General features: G+C 39.8%; 1 protein-coding gene across 7 annotated transcripts in view; it reads left to right on the top strand.

Annotated features, from left to right (window-relative positions):
- The window catches only part of PIK3CD (phosphatidylinositol-4,5-bisphosphate 3-kinase catalytic subunit delta), a 671,014-nt gene that overhangs the window by 568,631 nt on the left and 80,881 nt on the right, over positions 1-21,502 (top strand). For all 7 annotated transcript variants that reach the window (XM_085609767.1, XM_085609777.1, XM_085609774.1 and 4 more), the window contains one exon: positions 14,303-14,448. In XM_085609767.1, the coding sequence (XP_085465893.1) occupies positions 14,303-14,448 (146 nt within the window). The remainder of the gene's footprint in view (positions 1-14,302; positions 14,449-21,502) is intronic.

The following is a 21,502-nucleotide window of genomic DNA, read 5'->3' on the forward strand; positions in this document are numbered from 1 at the left end:
TTTGCCCTTTTTTTGCTGTTTTCAGAATGTTTTGATTTTCACTGAAAATTGTGAAATCAATTGTATTCATCATTTAACAGCGGGCAAAAAAAAAAACAATCTGAAAGATTGTTTAAAAAAGCCCTGAATCTATCCTCACTAAAACATACCTTAATAGAAATGTCAAAAATACCTTTTAAGTACAATAACAATTTTCAAGAAATAACGTCTGTAAACCTTGTTGCAAAAGAACATATGGCAAAATAATATCTGTCAAAGAAGTCCACAATTTTTTGTTTTACCTTTCCTTGAGGCCAAATGGTAAGTTTAAAATCCTTTTTGAGTGAAATATTCAATTTTAATCCTTTAAAATGTAAATAATGCTTTCTTCAGATGCTGAATTTAGTATTTAAAATTTGGGTTTCAGAAAAATTAAGTAAGAATTGGGTAAATCATAAGGCAAACGTTGCTTGAAAATCAATTGAGAATCATTACACAGTGTCCATCCTTTTTCACATTTAAGATAAACTGTGTAATGACCAGAAGTTATAGAAGGACCGTCATGAAAAATTATTGCAACTGCTACAAAAGTTTTTCCAGATATAGATAATTGATTACCAACAAACTTCTTTAGTAAAGTTTCCAATTTTGTTCCATCAGCTCTACAACGTTGTACCATTAAAATTACATACTGTCCATATTTCTTTAAAAATAACGTTGACAACATTTCAGATTTACATTCAGAACATTCCATGTTGTGATTAGCATCTTTAACTAATTTACTAAAAGTCACTGTTTTACTTTCTGGTAATGGTAAATATATGAACCTTTCAGAATCAACATTACTACTGCATGTGTTCATACAGTTATCACAACAATGTTCCCATTTATAAGAGACACCAAATACATTTTCTACTTCTACCCCTTCATCTTCCAGTACCATCAGGATATACATCAAGAATTCCTGTGCATCTTGCTGGACATTTTGTGTAAACTGTGTACATCCAGAACATACATCTAAAAGATTTCTAACATCAGAAGCACTTTCTATTTTATTTTTATCATTACTCAGCTTCTCATAAAGGAGACTCAGCAAAGAACAGAATCTTTTTTCATGATTTAGTATTATCTGCTCTTGCAAACTTTCAAGATAAAATACAACATTCAGCACTACATTTGCGTAGCAGTTGACACCAGAGCTATTTTCAAAATGACAACCAACAACCTCTTCCACACTGTCCTTTTTCTTTTTGCTTGCAGTCACATCACTGTCTTTTTGTTTTCTCTTCTGAACATCCTCATTACAGATATTCTCAAATCTCCTTTTCCGACAAACAACACGTTTTTCAAACAAATGAGGAGCATAGCTTCTTCTTAATCTGTTATACTCCTTTACACAGTTTGCATCAGCACTTACTTTTGAGTCATCAAAGTCTATCATGAATAAACCAGATAATTTTTTCACGCGTGTCAAAGCAACATATGCCATACCTTCTTTAAACACAGTAGATCCAATGTTTACAAAAGCACTATCAACAGTTAATCCTTGAGACTTGTGAATAGTTACAGCATATGCTAGAGAAATCGGAAACTGCTTCCTACGTATATGTAAGTCTTTCACTAGCAAAAAACGAACTGAACAACGGCTAATGACTTTAACCTCTTCAATCTGATCAAATTTTATTTTTAAGAATTCAATTCCATCTTTTTTCTGATACTTTACAAAACCCACAACTTTACCCATAGCTCCATTCACTAAACCTTTTTCGACATCCAAATTGCGTCTTAAAATTACTCTACAGTTCATACACACATAAAGATTCTTTTCTAAACCAGCTGTTTTTGAAATGTTTTTCTCCAGAGAATCCAATTTAGTAGCCAATTTGCCTGTCAATATAATAGTTATTCGTTCATGTTGAATTTTATCCACAGCTTCCAGTTTTATGATCTCTTCATTTTCCAAGTTCAAAAGTTCTTGATTGAATACAGAGCATTCATGTAGTGTTGGCATTAAGCAGATTACGGTATTTCTTTCAGCAATTTTCTTGTATATTTTCTCTAGAACTATTTCTTCTGTTGTAAACAAATTACTCAGCAATCGACTCTGTAATGCTTTTTGCCATGTTCTGTGAGTAGTCCAATTGTTATATCTTTCAGAATACTTGCATAATCCTCATCATTGGCTTGCCTCATATTGGTAATGAGTTCCTTATACTCAAAATATGTCCAAATATTTACATTGCCTATACCTCCTAACGACTTTTTTGTGTCTTCATGTGTAAGTGTATGGAATACCGGTTGTCCTTTAACTGGAGTAAGTTGCAAAAGATCCTCAAAAACTATGACGTGTTTTCCTCCAAATAACACGTCATAGTCTGTCTTTAGTATTTGCTGCATTCTTAAATGCACAAAGGCAAGCATTAAGTTTGATACCATGCTTACCTCATCAATAATGAGTACTTTCATTTTCTTCAATACTCTTGAAACTTCCAAGCATGCTTCTCCTGCTAGTTTGTGGAATTGTATTTTGTTCTCATGCTCTACTGGTAACATTAGCAAACGATGTAAGGTAACTCCTTTTATGTTATACGCTGCTAACCCAGTTGGAGCAGTAACAACACAAGACAAAATGGAATCCGTTTTCTTCTGTAGATAGCTTCTAATTACATTAATTAAGAAACTTTTTCCAGTTCCTGCTTGTCCACTTACATACATTCTCATTGCTTCAAAAGATGTGCATGAGCACTCTTTATTTTCATGTAGTAATCCGTGATCAATTTTTTTCCTGACTTCTTCATAAATTTGTTGTTGTTCATCATTCAGTTGTTCTTCCAAATTCGGTAAGTTTATTAAATCATCCTGAGCTTGATTCATAGCTGTTTCGACTTCATTCATGGCTATTGCTGCTTCATTTTCTACGATTGGTTGTCCTAGAGCACAGCTTTCCAAACTTTTGATGTCGGTGACACACTTTCTAGCCATGCATCATTTTGCGACACGGTAAAGCAGTGTAGCGAGCGAGCGTAGCGAGTGAGCCCGAACCGCCTAAGAGAAAAATTTGGAGAAAAAGTGGGCAAATTATGCATTTTCAAGCAAATTTTAGAAAGCAGGAAGGTTAATAAAGCAATTGTGAATCTGTTCTAACAAAGACAGTGACTGGCAAAACTGGGTGTTAATCAGTTTTTCACGTATTTCCTTTCACCTCTTGTTATCTTTTGTCTCCTGGTTTATTTCTTGCTTTCTTTATTTCATTTCCAGGGTGAGAGAGTTTTTGATTGGAGTTTGAGAATGCCCACAAATGTACAAGCTTTGGGCGTACCCAAATTTAAAAGGCTAACCATGGCTTGACTTTTAGGCTGGAAATGCATGTTTATGGTACCTTTGTGATTTGACCCCGCCCCCAATCAATAAATCTGTCAAATGCATCTTCTTTCAAGTTTTTCTAGTAGTAACTGGAACGGGAGTTAGGGTGGCTTTGTACAGGCGGATTAGGACACAAGCACAAGGTGAAGGTAGGACCGTACCTCATTGCTCAACACTGCAGCCACACAGAGACGTGGGGGGGATGATCAAAACCCCGGGGTTAGAGCTCTGTTTAGAGCATTTCTGGTGCAATTGTGCCACCAAGAAGAAGGATGAGCCACATGCTCAGCTGATGCATGAACTGGTAATTAAACTATGGCTGCACTTCTTTCTGATAGCCTTCGCTCACAGTGCACACCTCGGGAGAAAGTGTCTCTCATACTCGTTGAAATATCACTCATCATAACCCTGAAATTATGAAATCTTCATACATGGCAATCTGAAACCTCGGCAGCTATGCTCATCGCGTGACACACCCACACATGTCAGGCGACACAGTACTGTGTCCCGACACAGAGTTTGGAAAGCTCTGTCCTAGAGGATCTTGACTGAATGTCCCAGAACTTTGACTGTCTTGAGAACTGTCTCTAGCTACTTCAGCTGCAATTGTTGCTTCTTGTTTAATTTCTTCATTTAACATTTGAACATAAGTTGTGAAAGTACTGCATTCTATGCTGTCTTTGCTAGCATTGAAGGAATCTTCATAACTCTGGAATTCTCCGAGTAGTTCGTCCTCTGAACGCCATGGTTTAAACAGCTGCAAAAGTGCCAAGTAGTAAAATTCCTTTTTGTCAGGAGTGTCGCAACTCAGCTTCCGGTGATTTATCAAACTTCCTTTTGTTTGCTTCACCAAACATCCTTCCTCACCACTGACTTTATATTTTCCATTGTTGATATCTTCTGTGGCATTCCGTTTAAAAATGAAATTCTGCAGCACTTCATAGAGACACATGTTCTCAAGGTGATGACTTCTTTGTGGGTAATATGTGTCCAACATGTTTGTTCTTAAAATGTCTGTACTTTCTGGTTCGAACTCTGCTAAATATTCAATTTCTCGAATAGATTTCAGTACCCGATTTCGCATTCCTGCAAGGCCTAAACTTACCCAAATTATTCTTCTGGATTTCGAGTACAGACTTGCAGATGATAACCTATCTGAGCATTCGTAGGATCCAATTTCTCGATGCGATAACATCTTTAAACTGAAACTGTATAGCTTCTTACTGACAGTCTTCTCGTGAGAAATCTCTTCCCACATTTCCTTCAATTCTGTTTTCTCAGATTTAGTGATGTAAGATGTGACATACCGAGCAACAGCAATAGAATTGTCAGCCACATACTGTATATCCATGTTAGCATTCCACATGGATAAAATGACTGGGTTGTAGTCATTTATATATTTTGACTCTTCTTTTCTTCTTAAGTTGTAGGTATTCTTAGGCGATTTTCTTGTAATAGTATGTCGCACAGCTGAAATAAAACTGTTTACTCTTCCTTTTGAAAGAACAGGTCGTGGAAATCCAAATCGACATTTTGTGTAGAATTTATCTTTACTCTTGTACTTTCGTCGACAGTATTTTCCACACCGATGACTTTGGAAACGTAAAACTTTCTCTTTTAAGTTTTTCTCTTCTGTACTTTTAGGTATAGCACATGTTGCATATCCTTCAATGAAAGATAAAACTGCTTCATCAGCATCTGTTCCAAATTTTGGGGCATCCTTGATCCACAACAGCATATGAATATGAGGAGCACCTCTTGCTTGGTACTCTTTTCTCCAAAAGAAATCCACAACTTCTCCAAGAGGTGGATTTTTTTTATTGCAGATGAAGGACATCATAGCCTCAAATCTATGATTAAAATATCTGCAAACATTAACCGGATCCAATGAGCACAATTCTCCTGCTGTCTTGTATTTTATGTTTTTAATGTTTGAATTTGCCTCTCGAAGAAAATCTAGAAGATCATCCCAAGCGTACTCAGCACAGCTTAGGGCAAGGAACCATGTAGGAGTCCCTAAATTCCGTAACATACACTTCAATTCTCCATGGCCTCGGTACCAATATTCATTAGTCCCACGCTGACAAGTCATCAAATTGATCAATTGAGATTCCAAATGATCATCTCGCTGTTGCACTTTGTTGATAAAGTCCTTTGCTGACACATTATGTAGATGTACTCCAGTTTTCAAAATGTGATTTACTGCATAAGATAGTGCAGACAAGTCACTTTCAAATAAGGAATACTTTGACGAAATCTGTGATCTTCTGCATATAATCTTGTAGTCCGATACTCCGGAGCAGGAATCTGTACTGGACGTTCATCATATCGTCCACCTTCTCCTGTAGGAAACAGTTGGGGAAAACAATGAGCTTCCAAGCTCTCCTCCCATACACTCACAGGAGTTCCTTTTGCTTTCTTCATCTGAAACAGATCAATAGCGTTTCCCATAACTTCTTTAGAATAAAGAGGATGTATGCTGAAATGTTCATAAATTTCTTCTTCTTTTGACTTATCCACTTTTTCAATTTGCCCAGTTGGTATTTCTATGTCTTCTAGTAAAACTTCTTCATCTTTATCCATATAAATGGCTTCATACCATTTATTATTTTTTTTCAAATACAAATTTGCTCTTTGTACTTTTCGTACATCCACCAGCTCCTGCCAAATTTTCTTATTCTTTGTAGGTACACCATTAACCAGAATAACTAATGGTTCACTTTCCAAAGTATCTGCATCAATTGTTTCCATATTTTTTTTCAAATCCAATGGCAAATAGACAACTCTTCCTTTTAAACCTCTTTGTAAATCCGAAGGAGGTAATTTACCTGTTTTTGGCTCCATAAGCACTATGGTCTGAAACGGATGGACACATTGAATGAGTATAGACTCATACGTATTTAAATCAGAAAGTTCTGGAGGAATATCAACCAATTCTAATTTATTATGTACAGCTCTTGCTGGCATTCTATTTTCTTCTAACTTGTTATAACAGTATTTACAAATACGCTGATCTTCACCCAATTCAAAACAATTTTCCAGAAATATATATGTTGCAAAATTTTTCCACTTATAATTATCTTCATTTTCACTTTTTTTATACAGATCAACATTCCTTGTTTGAATTTTATAATGGCTTCTCCGGCAACAAATACAAGTAATATTTGGTCTTTCATTAGAGATGATAGTAAATTTTGTCATTTCATCTTCAAAATTTTTACTAACAGTAAGTTCTACATTCTCTTCCACATTTTCATCAATAACTGTGTCATTTTCTGCACTTTCTTGTTCTGGACCAAAGTAACAAAACTGAATCTCATCAGTAACCTTCACTACATCTGATACAGATCCACGGAACAGAGCATTATTCAACTCATTTAACTTTAGTGCTGGACTTTTAGCAAAATACAATGTTCTCACACACTTTCTCATTTCAGTATGATGTACTGCCAGCATCCTAAAATGGTGAAAAACACTTTGACACACTTTCCTAGATAGACAAGCCAGAGAATGTCCTTGCAAACCAGTATTCTCTCTCACTCTGCATGGATCTAGTCTTTGAAGCACCTTAATCTTCTGTTTAACACTCTTTTTACTATATTCTCTTAGAAAGTCACGTAATTTATCAATAGATTCCTGACGCACAGTACAAATACTACTACAATTCCAAGTGTACACTGGGGCTTTAGGACGTCTCCCCATAACCTCATCAGCCATCACTTCTTCCTCATTTCTTGAAACCATTTTCTCCTTTTCCATTACACAACCATCTTTAACTTCATATGCTCTACCATTGGTGTCAACTGCATGCAACAAACTATTACTTTGAAGATAACTCTCTTCATTAAAAAATGGTTCAGTACTTGAACTATGCTTCCATTCTCCTAAGAACACTTTACAAAAGTTATTTTTTTTCACTTCTCTTTTCCTTTTGCTTTGTGACTTCATTGCATTAACTAATTTATCTAATCTACGCATCCTGTTCAAAATTAAAATGAATAGTTTATTTTTTATTTCTAAAGCCTTCGTAACAATACTTTCAATAAATTTTTTTTTCTTATAAAATTTGGTTTTCTTCTGAGTCTACATTAGCATTTGGTTTTTGCTGTGGACTCTGTTGTTGTTTTGTACTTGAAACACTGTTTGAATTTATCTTTCGATCATTTTTTTTTCTTTTCAAAAATATTTTTTTTTAATTCTTTAGTCTGCTTACCAGAAGACTTTTTCTGTTTTCCAACACGAGCTTCTCCTCCTATTTTTTACCAGTTGTCTTCAAATATAGTTGTTGCTTTTCTTTTCTCTTTCTTGACTTTATAGGCATCTTTAAATTTTTTCACTGTTGCTCAGCAATACCTGCAAGAAACTAAAAAAAAATACCTTTATGTAATTTTAATTCTTTAAAATTTTTTTTTTTGCTTTTCAAATCCTATCACATGAGCTGACCCTTTCCTATGAGTCCAAGTCTTACAAAACAAGAGAAACCTGAATTAAATCTCTGACAACAATTCCTGTGTGCACACAGACTCATGGTGTGATTCTAGGCAGAAAACGATATTTGATTGGCAATTGCAAAGCACATTTACTACTGTGGAGGAGCAAGTGATAATTACTGCAACAACCTGACACATTTTCCCTATACTTTAGAGAGGCAGAAAAGAGCACATGTCCTTACAGCTACTTGAGACCATGACCATGTGTTACAGGGTGAGTGATTAGACTAGAGCAAAGGAAATGAGCCTTGGTGACGTTGAATGTGTTTGCATTACACACTGCTATCTGAAACACCACACAGAGCGGAGTAGTACGCACGGGAGTGTAGAAGAAGCTGCTGCGTGTGTGCAAAAAGTGTGTTTCTGGAGACTGTGTATTGTCAGTTGCAAGAGAGATCTGCATGGAAACTTGCACAACTGCATGAAGAGTGCAGACATGTGTATAAGAGTAGATGTGTGGTAAGGGTTAATTGGACTTTTGAACATGTAGGAACAACCTCAGCCCTTGCAAGATTTGATGGAAAATGTACCTTGTTGATTTGAAATGTGTTAGCATTTTCCTCTCATTTTTGAGATAGTGATTTCTGCTGAGTGCTAACCAACACATTTGAAGAAAACAAGCTGGCCCTTTCCTGAAAGTGCAAGTTTTACAGAACAACAGCAACACAAATTAAATCTCTGACAACAATTCCTGTGTGCACACAGACTCATGGTGTGATTCTAGGCAGAAAGCGATATTTCCTTTAGCAATTTGAAAGCACATTTAGTACTGTGCAGGAGCAAGTGATAATTACTGTGACAGCCTGACACATTTTTCCTATATTTTAGACAAGCAAAAAAGAGCACATGTCCTAACAGCTCCTTGAGACCATGACCATGTGTTACAGGGTGAGTGATTAGACTACAGCAAAGGAAATGAGCCTTGATGTCGTTGAATGTGTTTGCGTTACACACTGCTATCTGAAACACAACACAGAGCTGAGTATTACGCATGGGAGTGTAGGAGAAGCTGCTGCGTGTGTGCAAAGAGTGTGTTTCTGGAGACTGTATTGTCAGTTGCAAGAGAGATCTGCATGGAGACTTGCACAACTGCATGAACACTGCAGATATGTGTGTAAGAGTACATGTGTGGTAAGGGTTAATTGGAGTTTTTAACATGTAGGAACTACCTCACCCATTACAAGATTGGAAAGAAAATCTACCTTGTTGATTTGAAATGTGTTAGCATTTGCCTCTCGTTTTTGAGATCATGATTTCTACTGAGTGCTAGCCATCACACTTTAATAAAAAAAGCTGCCCTTTTCCTGCGAGTGCAAGTTTTACAGAACAACAGCAACACAAATTAAATCTCTGACAACAATTCCTGTGTGCACACTGTCTCATGGTGTGATTCTAGGCACAAAACAGTATTCCTGGGTGATACCAGTACACCTTAACTTATGTTGAAGACATACTCCATAATATCTAACATGTTCAAGGCACTTAAATATCTTCCTTAACATAAAATGTAAAACACAACTTTTAAAGTGGTAGGAAAATGTACCATGCTATTTTCAAATGTGTTTGCATTTGCCTCTCATTTTTGAGATAGTGATTTCTGCTGAGTGCTAACCAACACAGTTGAAGAAAAGAAGCTGGCCCTTTCTTAAAAGTGCAAGTTTTACAAAACAACAGCAACACAAATTAAATCTCTGACAACAATTCCTGTGTGCACACAGACTCATGGTGTGATTCTAAGCAGAAAGCGATATTTTCTTTGGCAATTTGAAAGCACATTTAGTACTGTGGTGGAGCAAATGATAATTACTGTGACAGCCTGACACATTTTTCTTATATTTTAGACAAGCAGAAAAGAGCACATGTCCTAACAGCTCCTTGAGAACATGACCATGTGTTACAAAAAACAAGCTGCCCCTTTCCTGCGAGTGCAAGGGTAATAGAGCAAGACCAACACGAATGAAATCTCTGATAACAATTCCTGTGTGCACACTGTCTCATGGTGTGATTCTAGGCAGAAAACAGTATTCCTGGGTGATACCAGTACACCTTAACTTATAGTGAAGACATACTCCATAATATCTAACATGTTCAAGGCACTTAAATATCTCCCTTAACTTGAAATGTAAAACACAACTTTTAAAGTGGTAGGAAAATGTACCATGCTATTTTCAAATGTGTTTGCATTTGCCTCTCATTTGTGAGTAACTGATTTCTGCTGAATGCTAACCATCACACTTTAAGAAAACAAACTGCCCCTTTTCTGCGAGTGCAAGGCTAACAGAACAAGAGCAACACAAATTAAATCTCTGACAACAAATCCTGTGTGCAGACAGACTCATGATGTGATTCTAGGCATAAAACAGTATTCCTCAGTGATACCAGTACACCTTAACTTACAGTGAAGACATACTCCATAATATCTTACAAGTTCAAGACAGTTAAATATCTCCTAAAACACAAAATGTAAAACACAACTTTAAAAGAAGAATGACAATTCTATTATTTATATCAAAAATCACCACATACATCCCCTCTCAAACTCATAACTCACCTTTAAAATTCGTTAGTTGAGGAAGAAATGTGGCACTCAAACAGCAGATTATCAGAGCCAGAATCTCAGAGCTGTACACCTCTCTCCTCTCACCACAACCAGTAAATGGCAATGTTTCCCTCTCTTTTTTCACACATATACATGTTAATGTAAAATCACAGTCCTTCCCACATTTTTTCAAATGGAATCACACATTTCTATTGGTTGCAACTTTCAGCCCCTTTCCAAATCATCCCTTCCCCCAACATGACTTCTGCCTGCTACCATAGCAACAGGTCATGGAACACTGGTATGAGCAGAGAGGTCAGAAGTTCAGCACACAATGTTTCAAATCCAAAGAGCAAGAGTGCTTGACTTTTCAAACCTAACAGCAAATCCAAAGTAATGTTCAGTGGGAACACATTTTTCTGTACCAATCCAAAACATGCTTTTAGAAATGTAAACATACAGCCTAGTTTTAACTGTAAAATGGTTTGAATCAGCCAATGAGTTCTTTTTATTTAAAAAAAGTATGTATGCCTCCATTTTTCAACTGTCTTTCTTTTCATATTGCCATTCTACTGAAAGACACCTCCTGAGTGCATCCTGTTCTCCTTGAAAGATGTTCACAGTGTGGATTGTAGGTCATAGCTATATCTTCTGGAGTGAAAAATTTGCAGAAATAAGAGGTATTGTGAAAGACCTTGCTTTGCCAAATGTAGACATTAAATGGATTGGTCAGAGAGGGTTAAAGTGGCACCAATTAATGCCTTTGGTGAAAACCTTTCTACATCTCCCACAGCCTAACCTTATTATTGTGCACTGTGGTGGAAATGACCTAGGCACTTTAACCTGGGGTAGGTCTGGAAATGCTTATTAAGGACACCTTTGTGCAATTGATGTCACTTTTTCCACAAACTGCCTTTGTATATTCTAATATATGCCAAAGGCAAAAGTGGAACTGGTCCAACCAATTTTGTCCGCAGATTGACAAAGCAAGAAAGCACGTCAATAAGTCTGATTCTGGTTTCCTCAGAGACTATGGTATGGGTTCTATATACCACAACAACTTGCGTTACAACATGCAAGACATTTATAGAGGAGACGGTGTACATTTCAATGATGAAGACAACAGAGTCTTCCTCTTGAACTTTAGACTCTGCATCGGTACTTACTTGAAGGTACCGAAATACACTCAATAAACACAAGGGCTCTTTTTAGAGCCACCTAATATCTAAACACTTAAACTTGATTTTTATTTCTATTTTTTTTAATGTTTTTTTTCGGGTGCGCGCAGAGTGCGCGCACCTCGCGATGTTTTTAAAAAAAATCTAATCTTTTTTTTGGTCCTTCGTGGTCCTACTGTGACCCCCTGACAATGGCTAGGGGGTCAAGAACTCCCTACTCTGCCCCCTATTCACGTTCTCCACCTTTCCTTTTCAGTGCGACAGACAAAATGGCGGCCGACACTTCCTGATTTCGACCGATTCGAATGTTTACTGACATCTAACAACCAATCAGAATAACGCTCGCACACGGCAGGGTGCTCGCACATTGCTTGCACAGTGCGCGCACCCTGCGCGCGTATAGATATTGATATGCTTTTAAATGCTATTTACTCAGGAAATACCGAACAGATTTACACCAGACCTGCGAAAGGCACTTCCTTGACCTTATGGGTACCTCTCTGCCAAATTTCAAGTAATTCTGTTCAGCTGTTCGGGCTGTAGCTGCGACTAAAGGTCCAATGGAAAAATACATGGGGAAAACGCGTTTTGGGACCCCCCCTTTTTCTCGGCCCCCGCTTGACGAATCACCCCGAGACTTTCAGGGTAGGAGCTGAGCGGAGCGCCCCATTAGTTTTTAAAATTTCGCAAGGATTCGTCAACCGGCGCCAAAGTTATTCAAAATAGAATTTTGAGATTTCCTATGGAAACACGGTCCTAACTATAACTATCTACTGGCGACCGCCAGTAGATAATATATATATATATATATATATATATATAGAGAGAGAGATATATATAGATATATACGAACACCAATCACCAATCCTTCTCACAGTGTATTAAAGATTGTGCCGTGCCCAAAATCCATTTCAACGTGGTTTATTAAATCCAAATTATGTGGCAAACATAGTATACGGTATGGGGAGTTATTAAGGGCACGACGTAATTGTAGCTCTGACCTAGCTTTCGAGGAAGAAATGACAAACATGAATGCTAGGTTTGCGAAGAGAGGCTACTCCCAGAAAGTGATAAATAGAGCAAGTGAAAAAATGAAGAATGTCAAAAGAGAGGAATTGTTGAAACTCAAAGATGAGGCAACTGATGGAGATGAGTCACTACGATTCGTAACATCATTTAGTAACCAAGCCGGGGAAGTAAGAAAATGCCTAAAGAAATTCTAGTATGTGTTGGGTAGTGATAACACTATAGCAAAATATATAGATGAGAACCCAAAGATCACATTTCGCAGATGCCCTGCATTGAAAAATATGCTATGTAAGAGCACGTTCTCCACAGTTACCAATCCACAATTTAAGATACAAGGTTTCTATACTTGCAAATCATGCAAGGCATGTCGTAACAGCACCAATTGCAAACAGTTAAAGCTATTGAAATTGCAGAAACCATTTATAATTTCTAAACATCTAACTTGTAAATCAGATTTCTGTGTTTATGCCTTAATCTGCCCATGCCCTCCGATATAGATTGGTAGCACCGTTCAGCAGGTGAAAAGGTGCATATTGGAGCATATGCGGACAATTACTGATGAGGATAGACAATATCCAATTGCTCGACATTTCAAAGACTGACAACAAGAACGCTAGCTTATTGAAATACTGTGCCCTGGATAGAATTCCTGTCTCTGAGAGAGGGGGGAACAGGATACGAGAACTAAGACGTCTAGAGTCTAGAATGATTGTAAAGTACGAAACCATGTACCCTGAGGGTATTAATAAAGACGAAGAGGTATCTGTGCATTTATGTTAGGGAATTAACCTTTTAATTAATTTTCCATCAGTACTGTGAAGCTATTAAGAATTCCCGGATGTTTGCCCTTTAGGTAGGATGTTTGTATTTTAAATTTATTGAGCTCTTCGTTGATGAATGCACTTGTTTTTTATTGTTTACAGGAGACAGAGTTAATACCTTGTTATGAAGAAATGCAAAAGAGCAACCTTTGAGGGTGTCAAATATGATATACAAAACTTATTGAATATGTGGAACTTGCCAAGTGGGGCTCAATTGGACATTCTTGAGATTAATTCATGTTGTTATATGGGGATTATCGATTTCATATGCACCATATATGGTCGCCACCCTCAGTTTCCTGTTGTGGATTAAATGAATTGAATTGAATTGAATTGAATTTGCTTCAGAGTGCACTCTATTAAGTTAGCAGCGAAATTGAAACCGCTTTTTTCGTGAATTTGCCTGTAACCCACCTTACGGAAAGCGGCACCCACGGCGTGTGGTCCGCCGGCTGGTGGTTTTGTGAAAGGATATATATATATATATATGTGTTTTTCTTAATGCATGCAACTTCTCCAGACTTGGGGTGAACTCTTGTATGATGGTCTTACAGATCTGAGAACTCAAAGGTTCGTGGCCCAAGTTCTGGAGGTGTATTTTCTGCCACACATGAAAATCATCACTCTGTGCCTGGGCTATCGATTGATGTCTTTATAGAACTCTATAATTCCAGTATTCACTGTTCTTTGAGGTCTGCGAACTTTCAAGATCTTGGTCATGTTCTCGAAGTTGCTATATTTGAGAATTTTCAGGGTTGCAATCTAAATGTTTGGGCCTGAGTTTAAGAACATATTAGGCTTTGGTTTTGGATCACTTGTCAGGGTCTGAGAGTATACCTAATGACTGACTTAGCATATTTTTAAGTGTAAATTTGAGTATTTTTTTCGTTCTCTACTCTCCAGCTCTTTCACATTGACTTTGGACATTTCTTGGGGCATTTCAAGACCAAATTCGGCATCAATCGAGAGAGAGTCCCATTTATCCTAACCTATGATTTTGTCCACGTCATCCAACAGGGAAAAAGCGACAACAATGAGAAGTTTGAAAGGTGAGTTTCGGATTTATTAATTCTGTAACAGGATTTGTACTTTTTCATCATGGGCTACTTTTGAATTGTTTTGATCACTGTATTGTTCTGCCTTTTGTCGGCTCTAATAACACTTTTAACAGAAGATAAGAGTGTTTTCTGAAAAAAGGTCAATTTGGTCCAAGTTTGTATACATTGCTGTTTGTAGGCGGTTTTATACGAATTTCATTTATATTTTGCTTTAGGAAATTAGGACAGTTAGAAATAAAAAAATTATTTTTGAATGCACTCATACATCTATTCAATGCAATACATAACCTTTTAAGAAAGAAAATGTCACAGGAAGATGCCAAATGCAGCAAGATAGGCAGCAGCTCCCTGAGCAAAATTGCACTTCTAAAGGAAGCAGTTGCTTGTATGCCCCATAATGCCCAGTACTGGGAGTCGGTCTCCAAGTTTTTTTCTGGTTTCTGGCAGCAGGATCACGCAGCACTAGGTTTTGCAGTCTCATATCTTTTGGCGTATGCTTTTTATAAATTTTGTGCTATCTGGACATCTTTTACAGCTGCATTACTTTGACGGAAATTAACTGCTTTTTCACCTTCATTTTTAGTACATCACTATCAAGAATGTCCTTGTGCGTTGTGATATAACCTTCCTGTAACAAAAGGAAATCTGTAAAAGATATTTATAGTGTGTTTGTGATGTATGTACCTGATTTCAACAAAACATAACAATGCTCAATTATTCTGAAATTTTCAGTTGTTGAGCGATTCACCTCCAAGCAATATAGAGAGAGAAGTACTGTGAGTTGTTGTATGAGAATGTAAACAGGACATTTAGGCAACTTTCTTTCTTCATCTCACTGAAGTCTGATCTCAATAGAGACCTATAAGAGGACACGCAAAGAAGGAATGAACACACTTGATCACACAATTCATCCTCATCATCATGGCATGCGTCATCGGCCCCTGCCTTGCCCCTTGTGAATTGACATGACATCAGAGATCATATTTAAGACCATAACCCTTCTATGTGAGTGCCATTCATGTTTCATGACTCACTACATTACGCCTCAGATCTGTTTCTACTTCTGAGATTTCACATCCAAAGAAGAAATCAAAACTTTAATGTACATTTTTTCTGGGCATGCCATCACCAGTGGTGCTACCTTTTAAAGACAAGACTCCAAGCAAACACTGACTGCTGTCTTGCATGCTTCTGAAGGACAGTATTGTACTGCATATCCACGTAGGCCTTCTACACAAAAGTGTTCAAAAATTTCTCATTAATCCCTTTATTCCAAAACATCAGTGTCTCTCACCATTCAGATCACCGTGGTGTTTTACTATCTCTTCCCCACCCTTCATAAATCAAATACATCATACCAAGAACATCTCATACTCAAAAGACATTCAAATACCAGGAGACTCACTCGAACAATGGACACTGTTATGAATACCAATTGGAACACTTAATTCCACAACTTAACATCTATCTTCCCATCAAAAGTGACACATATTTTCATGATGCTTTGGGCTTTAGGGAACTGAAATATTTTTGTGACTCTATAGCATTCTGTTTCTTCTAAGTTACATTTAGCCCCAGATATTGGTCTTCTGGAACCAGTGATTGATATTTTATCTGATGTCACCCACAAGCCAATCAGATCCTTCTTGAAGGGTTAAAAAATATTAAGCTCTGGAGAAATTCTGTACAATAAACCTGCCACCAAACCTAGTAGTTCATTTGACAGTATGAAAGAAACACGCATCAGCTCCAACTCCTACTACATCAGACAAAACTAGAAATGTTTAGTTATGCTAAGCCACAAGGTATGAGACATTTATGTTGTTTCCATGATAGCAGGATGTGCTTCAGATATGTTAGGTGGATATCTTGTGCCACATTTAGCTTTATGAAAAAAACAAGACTTCCAAGAGGCTATCATTGAGGCATGCCTTGTTTAAAATAAAGTACTGACTGCTGTGTTTGAGCTATCTGATCTGGCAGCTCACAACTACCACATGGATTTCCCTCTGAATAACATTCAGGTTATGAACGATTGCTATCAAACCTAACGCACACTATGTTCACTTTGGTCTTCTCTGGGACAATGCTTTTCGATGTTTATGGTGATGATAGACTTCATAAAATGAAGCCAGAGGTAAAACATTAAAATCTGTTGCTCTGGATAAGAAATATTCACAAATCTTGTTCAAGAGCCTGTGAAAATGCTTTAGGGTTCCTTCTAGCAGCAGCAGCAGCAGCAGCAGCAGCAGCAGAAGCCTCATTAGCCAGAGTGATTAACAGCACTGGACACAACCAAGAAGCGGGTGCTAGGCACATCTTTTCACAACTATGGTAATAGCCCCTGCTAACAGCAAAGAGGGATTCCTTGTGCATCACTCATCTGGTATCTACTCCGGTAGATTGATGCGTTACATATACATTTTCAGGATAGAAGAAAATTGCAGAGACAAATGAGTTCTGAACGTTTTGCAACGTGGCTCTGCCTTGAGGTTAAAACCGCCACAACCTGCCATTTCATTAAAACAGTCTTGCAATTGCCATATACAACAACGCTGGAAAGAGTCTAACCTTCTACATCAGAAACTGGAAATCGAACGTGATCCTTAGCCTCAAACAGACAAAAGGATTTACTCTTTGTATTTTGGGGAACAAAAAAAGTCAAGCAGGATTTCAGTTTCATTCTAATTCTCAAGAAAGTGAACCAGGGTAGCAGGAAAGTGAAGTTCAAAATGCTGGCCCTTAATCTGTTCTTCCCCAACTCCTTCTTTTCTATCCCAAAAGTATGACCATCAGTGGCGGCTGGCAGTAAACGGGGATGGCCGGGGTGGTGGCACGCGGTGGGAACAAAAAAAAACACTTCATGGCCGCCATCTCTCCTCTGTCATTGGTTCTCGTCCTGGTGAGTCCCAGAAGCAGGAAGCACACAGGCTCCCCAAAGCCAATCTCAACGCTGCAGTGCAGCGTTGTGATTGGTTTGTGTGCCGTGGTTCGGTTCTCAGACTGGGACTGGGAGCCTGTGCATGTTCTCCACCGAGACTGTGTATTTCAGCCCTGTGGAGAACATGCTAAGTGCGCATGACTGTTTGGCCGACCGTTATTGTGCACAAACCACTCCTCTTCCCAGGCTGTGACACCAGACCCGCTCTGACCAAACCCAGCCCCGTAGCTACGAAAAATAAAATGATAAAAACAATGTTATTATCATTTTATTTTTCCTTTTTCCTGCTCTAAGAGCAGTGAGGCGACGCTCCTCCGACTTAGCGGATGCGCCGTCACGGATGAACACATTGCAGGTTTCTATGCTTCATGGTAGAAGTGCTCACTATCTATCTAAAGTCCTACCATTCAGTCTGGCATCAGTTTTAAAAAACATTTCAAAATGCATGTCTGTATTGAAAGTACATCTCAGGAAACTGAAGAGTCATCTACTGCCGACTAGACAATTGATAGGTGAATGCTTTGCCCCAACAAAAAGCTCAGCAACATATTCAAGCAATTATCCATCTTCTTTAACTCGAACCAGAGGCTTTTTCACAAATATAAACTGTCACTGCAATAGATCGTCATTGCCTGGGGTGTGCTGTGAATACAGTGAAAGGGAAGCTGGATTCTTCCATGGAGAGACTGTTATCTGTACCAGAAAAAAGTTAGATTCTTCAGTCTACTCACCTATTTTTATTTCGGGGTCTTATAGAGGACGTGGCTACTCACACACAGGCTTCCCAGCGCTGACAGGAGACCTGAAAGATGAGAGACTAAATCAAGATAACAGATACGTTTTCAGTTGTTTCCTAAAGCTGATCAAGTTATTAATAAATCTTGGGCTTAGCGGAAGAAAATTCCAGAGTCTGGGTGCCAGGTAAACAAAAGAGCGCCCACCACTTCTAGCTCTTTTTACTCTTAACATTGCCAGGAGAGATAGTTTGATCGTAAAGTCCCGAGCATTTTGATGTGGAATGATGAATTGCTCCAAGTTATGTGGTCTCTGAGCATGCTTTACTTTGTGAACTAAGCAGAGAGACTTAAACTCAATTCTCTTCCTGACAGGCAGCCAATGAAGGCTCACCAATGCCTGACATGCCGAATGTGATTTGGAAGTATTCAGTAAGACTCTGGCTGCGACATTTTGTATGACCTGTAGCTCTCTGGTGGCATACATGGGGCTCCCAAGATAAAGAAAATTGCCGTAATCTAGGCGTGATAGGATAAGTCCTTGAATCACTATACTATGGACACCAGTGGGAAGCCATTTGATTGTCTTTCTGAGGGCTCTTAAGAAACCAAAACATGATCCCGCCAGCTTCTTGGCCTGTGCTGCCATGGTGAGGTTCTTATCAAAAAGTACTCCCAGACTTTTGACCTCATCTTCTGGAATAGGACAGTCGCCCAGACATGAAGGCCATGAGAAATGATCCTAAAGAGAGAGGTTATTTCCAACTAACATAACCTCTGTTTTAAATTGAATCGTTTTTTTTTTTAACCTTTATTTATGTTTGAAAGAAAAAACAATACAGAGATCTCAGCAGTGTGTACAATAGACTTCAGTGTGAGATATACATTACGACAAAACCGTTCCTTAGACCATGAATAACACATAAGCAAGGCTCCAGGCAGCAAGGACCCACCAACCATCACAGCAATCCCACCCGTCCGAACCCAAACAGGAATACCTTAGAACAATGACCCTCCACTCGCTCTTCTATGCCACCTATAACTGTGACCTTCATATTTGCAATAGCCAATCCATGCGCAGCCCACGACTCCGGACCCGAAGCGAGGAGACCCACAGCGCTGCACCCACCCCATGGCCTCCCCGAATGCGCAACTCCGCTGTGTATAACCTATCCAACCCCTGAGGGCACTATCCCCGAGCTGGAGTGTGATTGAGAGGGGCTCGGCAGATTCGCGATATATGTTTTATATGGGCCCCAGATGTCTTTGGGACGGGCCACGGTGGGGAGGAGACTGGAGTAAATCTCGCTGTTCGTGTTGCAGAAAGCCATGGCCGTAAGCCATGCCTTAGCCGTGGGAGCTGTTTTATCACCCCAACGCCTAGCAATTTCCCGCTTGGCTAACAGAAAGCCCAGAGACGCAAGCCTCCGAACTGTCTTGGGGAAATTTACCGTATAGCCCAGCAACGCAACCTCAGGAGTGGGAACCAACGCAAGCCCCAACATCTCCTCTAGGATTTTGTGCACCTGCGACCAGTATGATTGCAATCTCGGACATGTCCAGGTCATGTGTGCAAAGTCAGCATGAGGTGCAAGCCGCCGGCAACTGGTCATCCGCACAAGGAACCAGTGCAGCACATGTCCTGTACAGTTTAGAAATAATGTGTGCCCCTGTATCCTTGTCAATGAGGAGAGTGAGGGGTTCAAAGGAAGCCGGCTCGAGGGGGAATCCCTTAATTTCCGACCTAACCCTAAAGTAAAGCCGGTTGAGGATGAATTTGTCCATGAAAGTGGCCTCGCTGAATCGTGCCTCTTCCGATACCGAGAATATGTGCCCCCCCCCCCCGGGTATAAATCCCCAATCTAGGTTAGGTTAAACTTCGTTAAAGTGCGTTGCACAAGTTTCTCGCCAGTGCCCGGCAACCAACCTGCATTGGGAAGCGGGAGAGAAGAGGAATATAGAAAGGGCTGGTCCAAGTAGCGCGAAAGTCTATTCCAGGCCCAGCTGGTGGTGGACACCGTTTGAATATCCACTGGACTCCTAGGGACACCCTTGGGCAATACAGCCGACAAGAGACTCGGGAGAACAAAATCCGCCTCCGGACGAAGAAATGGGATCCGTGCGTCAGGGTGGTACCAGGCATAGGCGTGTGCACACTGAGCGACCAGATAGTATAAATACAAATCCGGTACTCCAAAGCCGCCCCTGTCATGCGGGAGCGTGAGAATCTTCCAACGGATCCGGGGGTGTTTTCTGCCCCAGACCAGTCTAATGAAATGGGACCGTAGGGTGGCGAAAAAGTTTTGGGTGAGGGGAATGGGGATATTATTAAAAAGATACAAAAATTTAGGAAGCACTATCATTTTTATAATGGCGATTCTGGCCGCCATGGAGAGCGGAAGCCGCAGCCACCCGTCCACCTGCGCCTCAAGCTTCGCAACCGCGCAGCCATAGTTGAGGCGGATAATTTCGTCCGTGCTCAGGTGTATATGTATGCCCAAATATCGTACCGAGTCGGATCACCACTCCAGCGGAAACTCACACTGCCACGGGGACTTATGCCAGTTGATGCCCAACCCCGAATGGCGACCAAAGCGAAGAATTTCCTGTATCAGGGGGGCAAGGTTTACCTGTGGCTCCCTGACATACAGTATGGTGTCGTCCGCATAGAGGGAGACCAGCAAGGGACCCGTCCGAAACTGGAGACCCCTGTGGAGATGTCGCTCCTGAAAGTGCCTGATTAGAGGGTCCATGGCAAGTATGAACAACAGTGGCGATAGCGGACAGCCCTGGCGCGTGCCGCGGGTAAGAGCGAATGGGCGGGACAGGGTGCCGTTAATACGCAGGCGTGCCGTGGGACGGCTATAGAGGAGCCGCGTGGTGGCGATGAAGCCAGCTGGCATGCCCATTCGATGCATTACGGAAAGAAAAAAAGGCCATTCTAAGGAGTCGAAGGCTTTTTCGGTGTCGAGGAGAATAGCCGCCGCGGGTGTGTCAGGATTTATTCTGTGTAATACTGTGAATAGTGTCCGCAAATTTAATGATGTCGAACGATGGGGTATGAAGCCAGATTGGGCGGGCGCTATGATAAATTCCATCAAATGTGAAAGTCTGTTGGCCACTATTTTGGCAAGAATCTTATAATCGATGTTTAATAGGGAGAGAGGCCTATATGATCCACACAACGCAGGGTCCTTGTTCGGCTTCGGGAGCAGAACTATGACCGCCTCGCTAAGTGTAGGCGGGAGGGTCTCCAGCTGCAAGGCCTCCGCATACACCTCAATGAGCTTGGGCACCAGGAGATCAGAAAAGGCCTTGTAAAAATCCCCGGATAAACCATCGAGGCCCGGGGCCGAGGAGCTCCGAAGTG

Source organism: Triturus cristatus, chromosome 1_2 (genome assembly GCF_964204655.1).
Source record: "Triturus cristatus chromosome 1_2, aTriCri1.1, whole genome shotgun sequence".
NCBI lineage: Eukaryota > Metazoa > Chordata > Amphibia > Caudata > Salamandridae > Triturus > Triturus cristatus.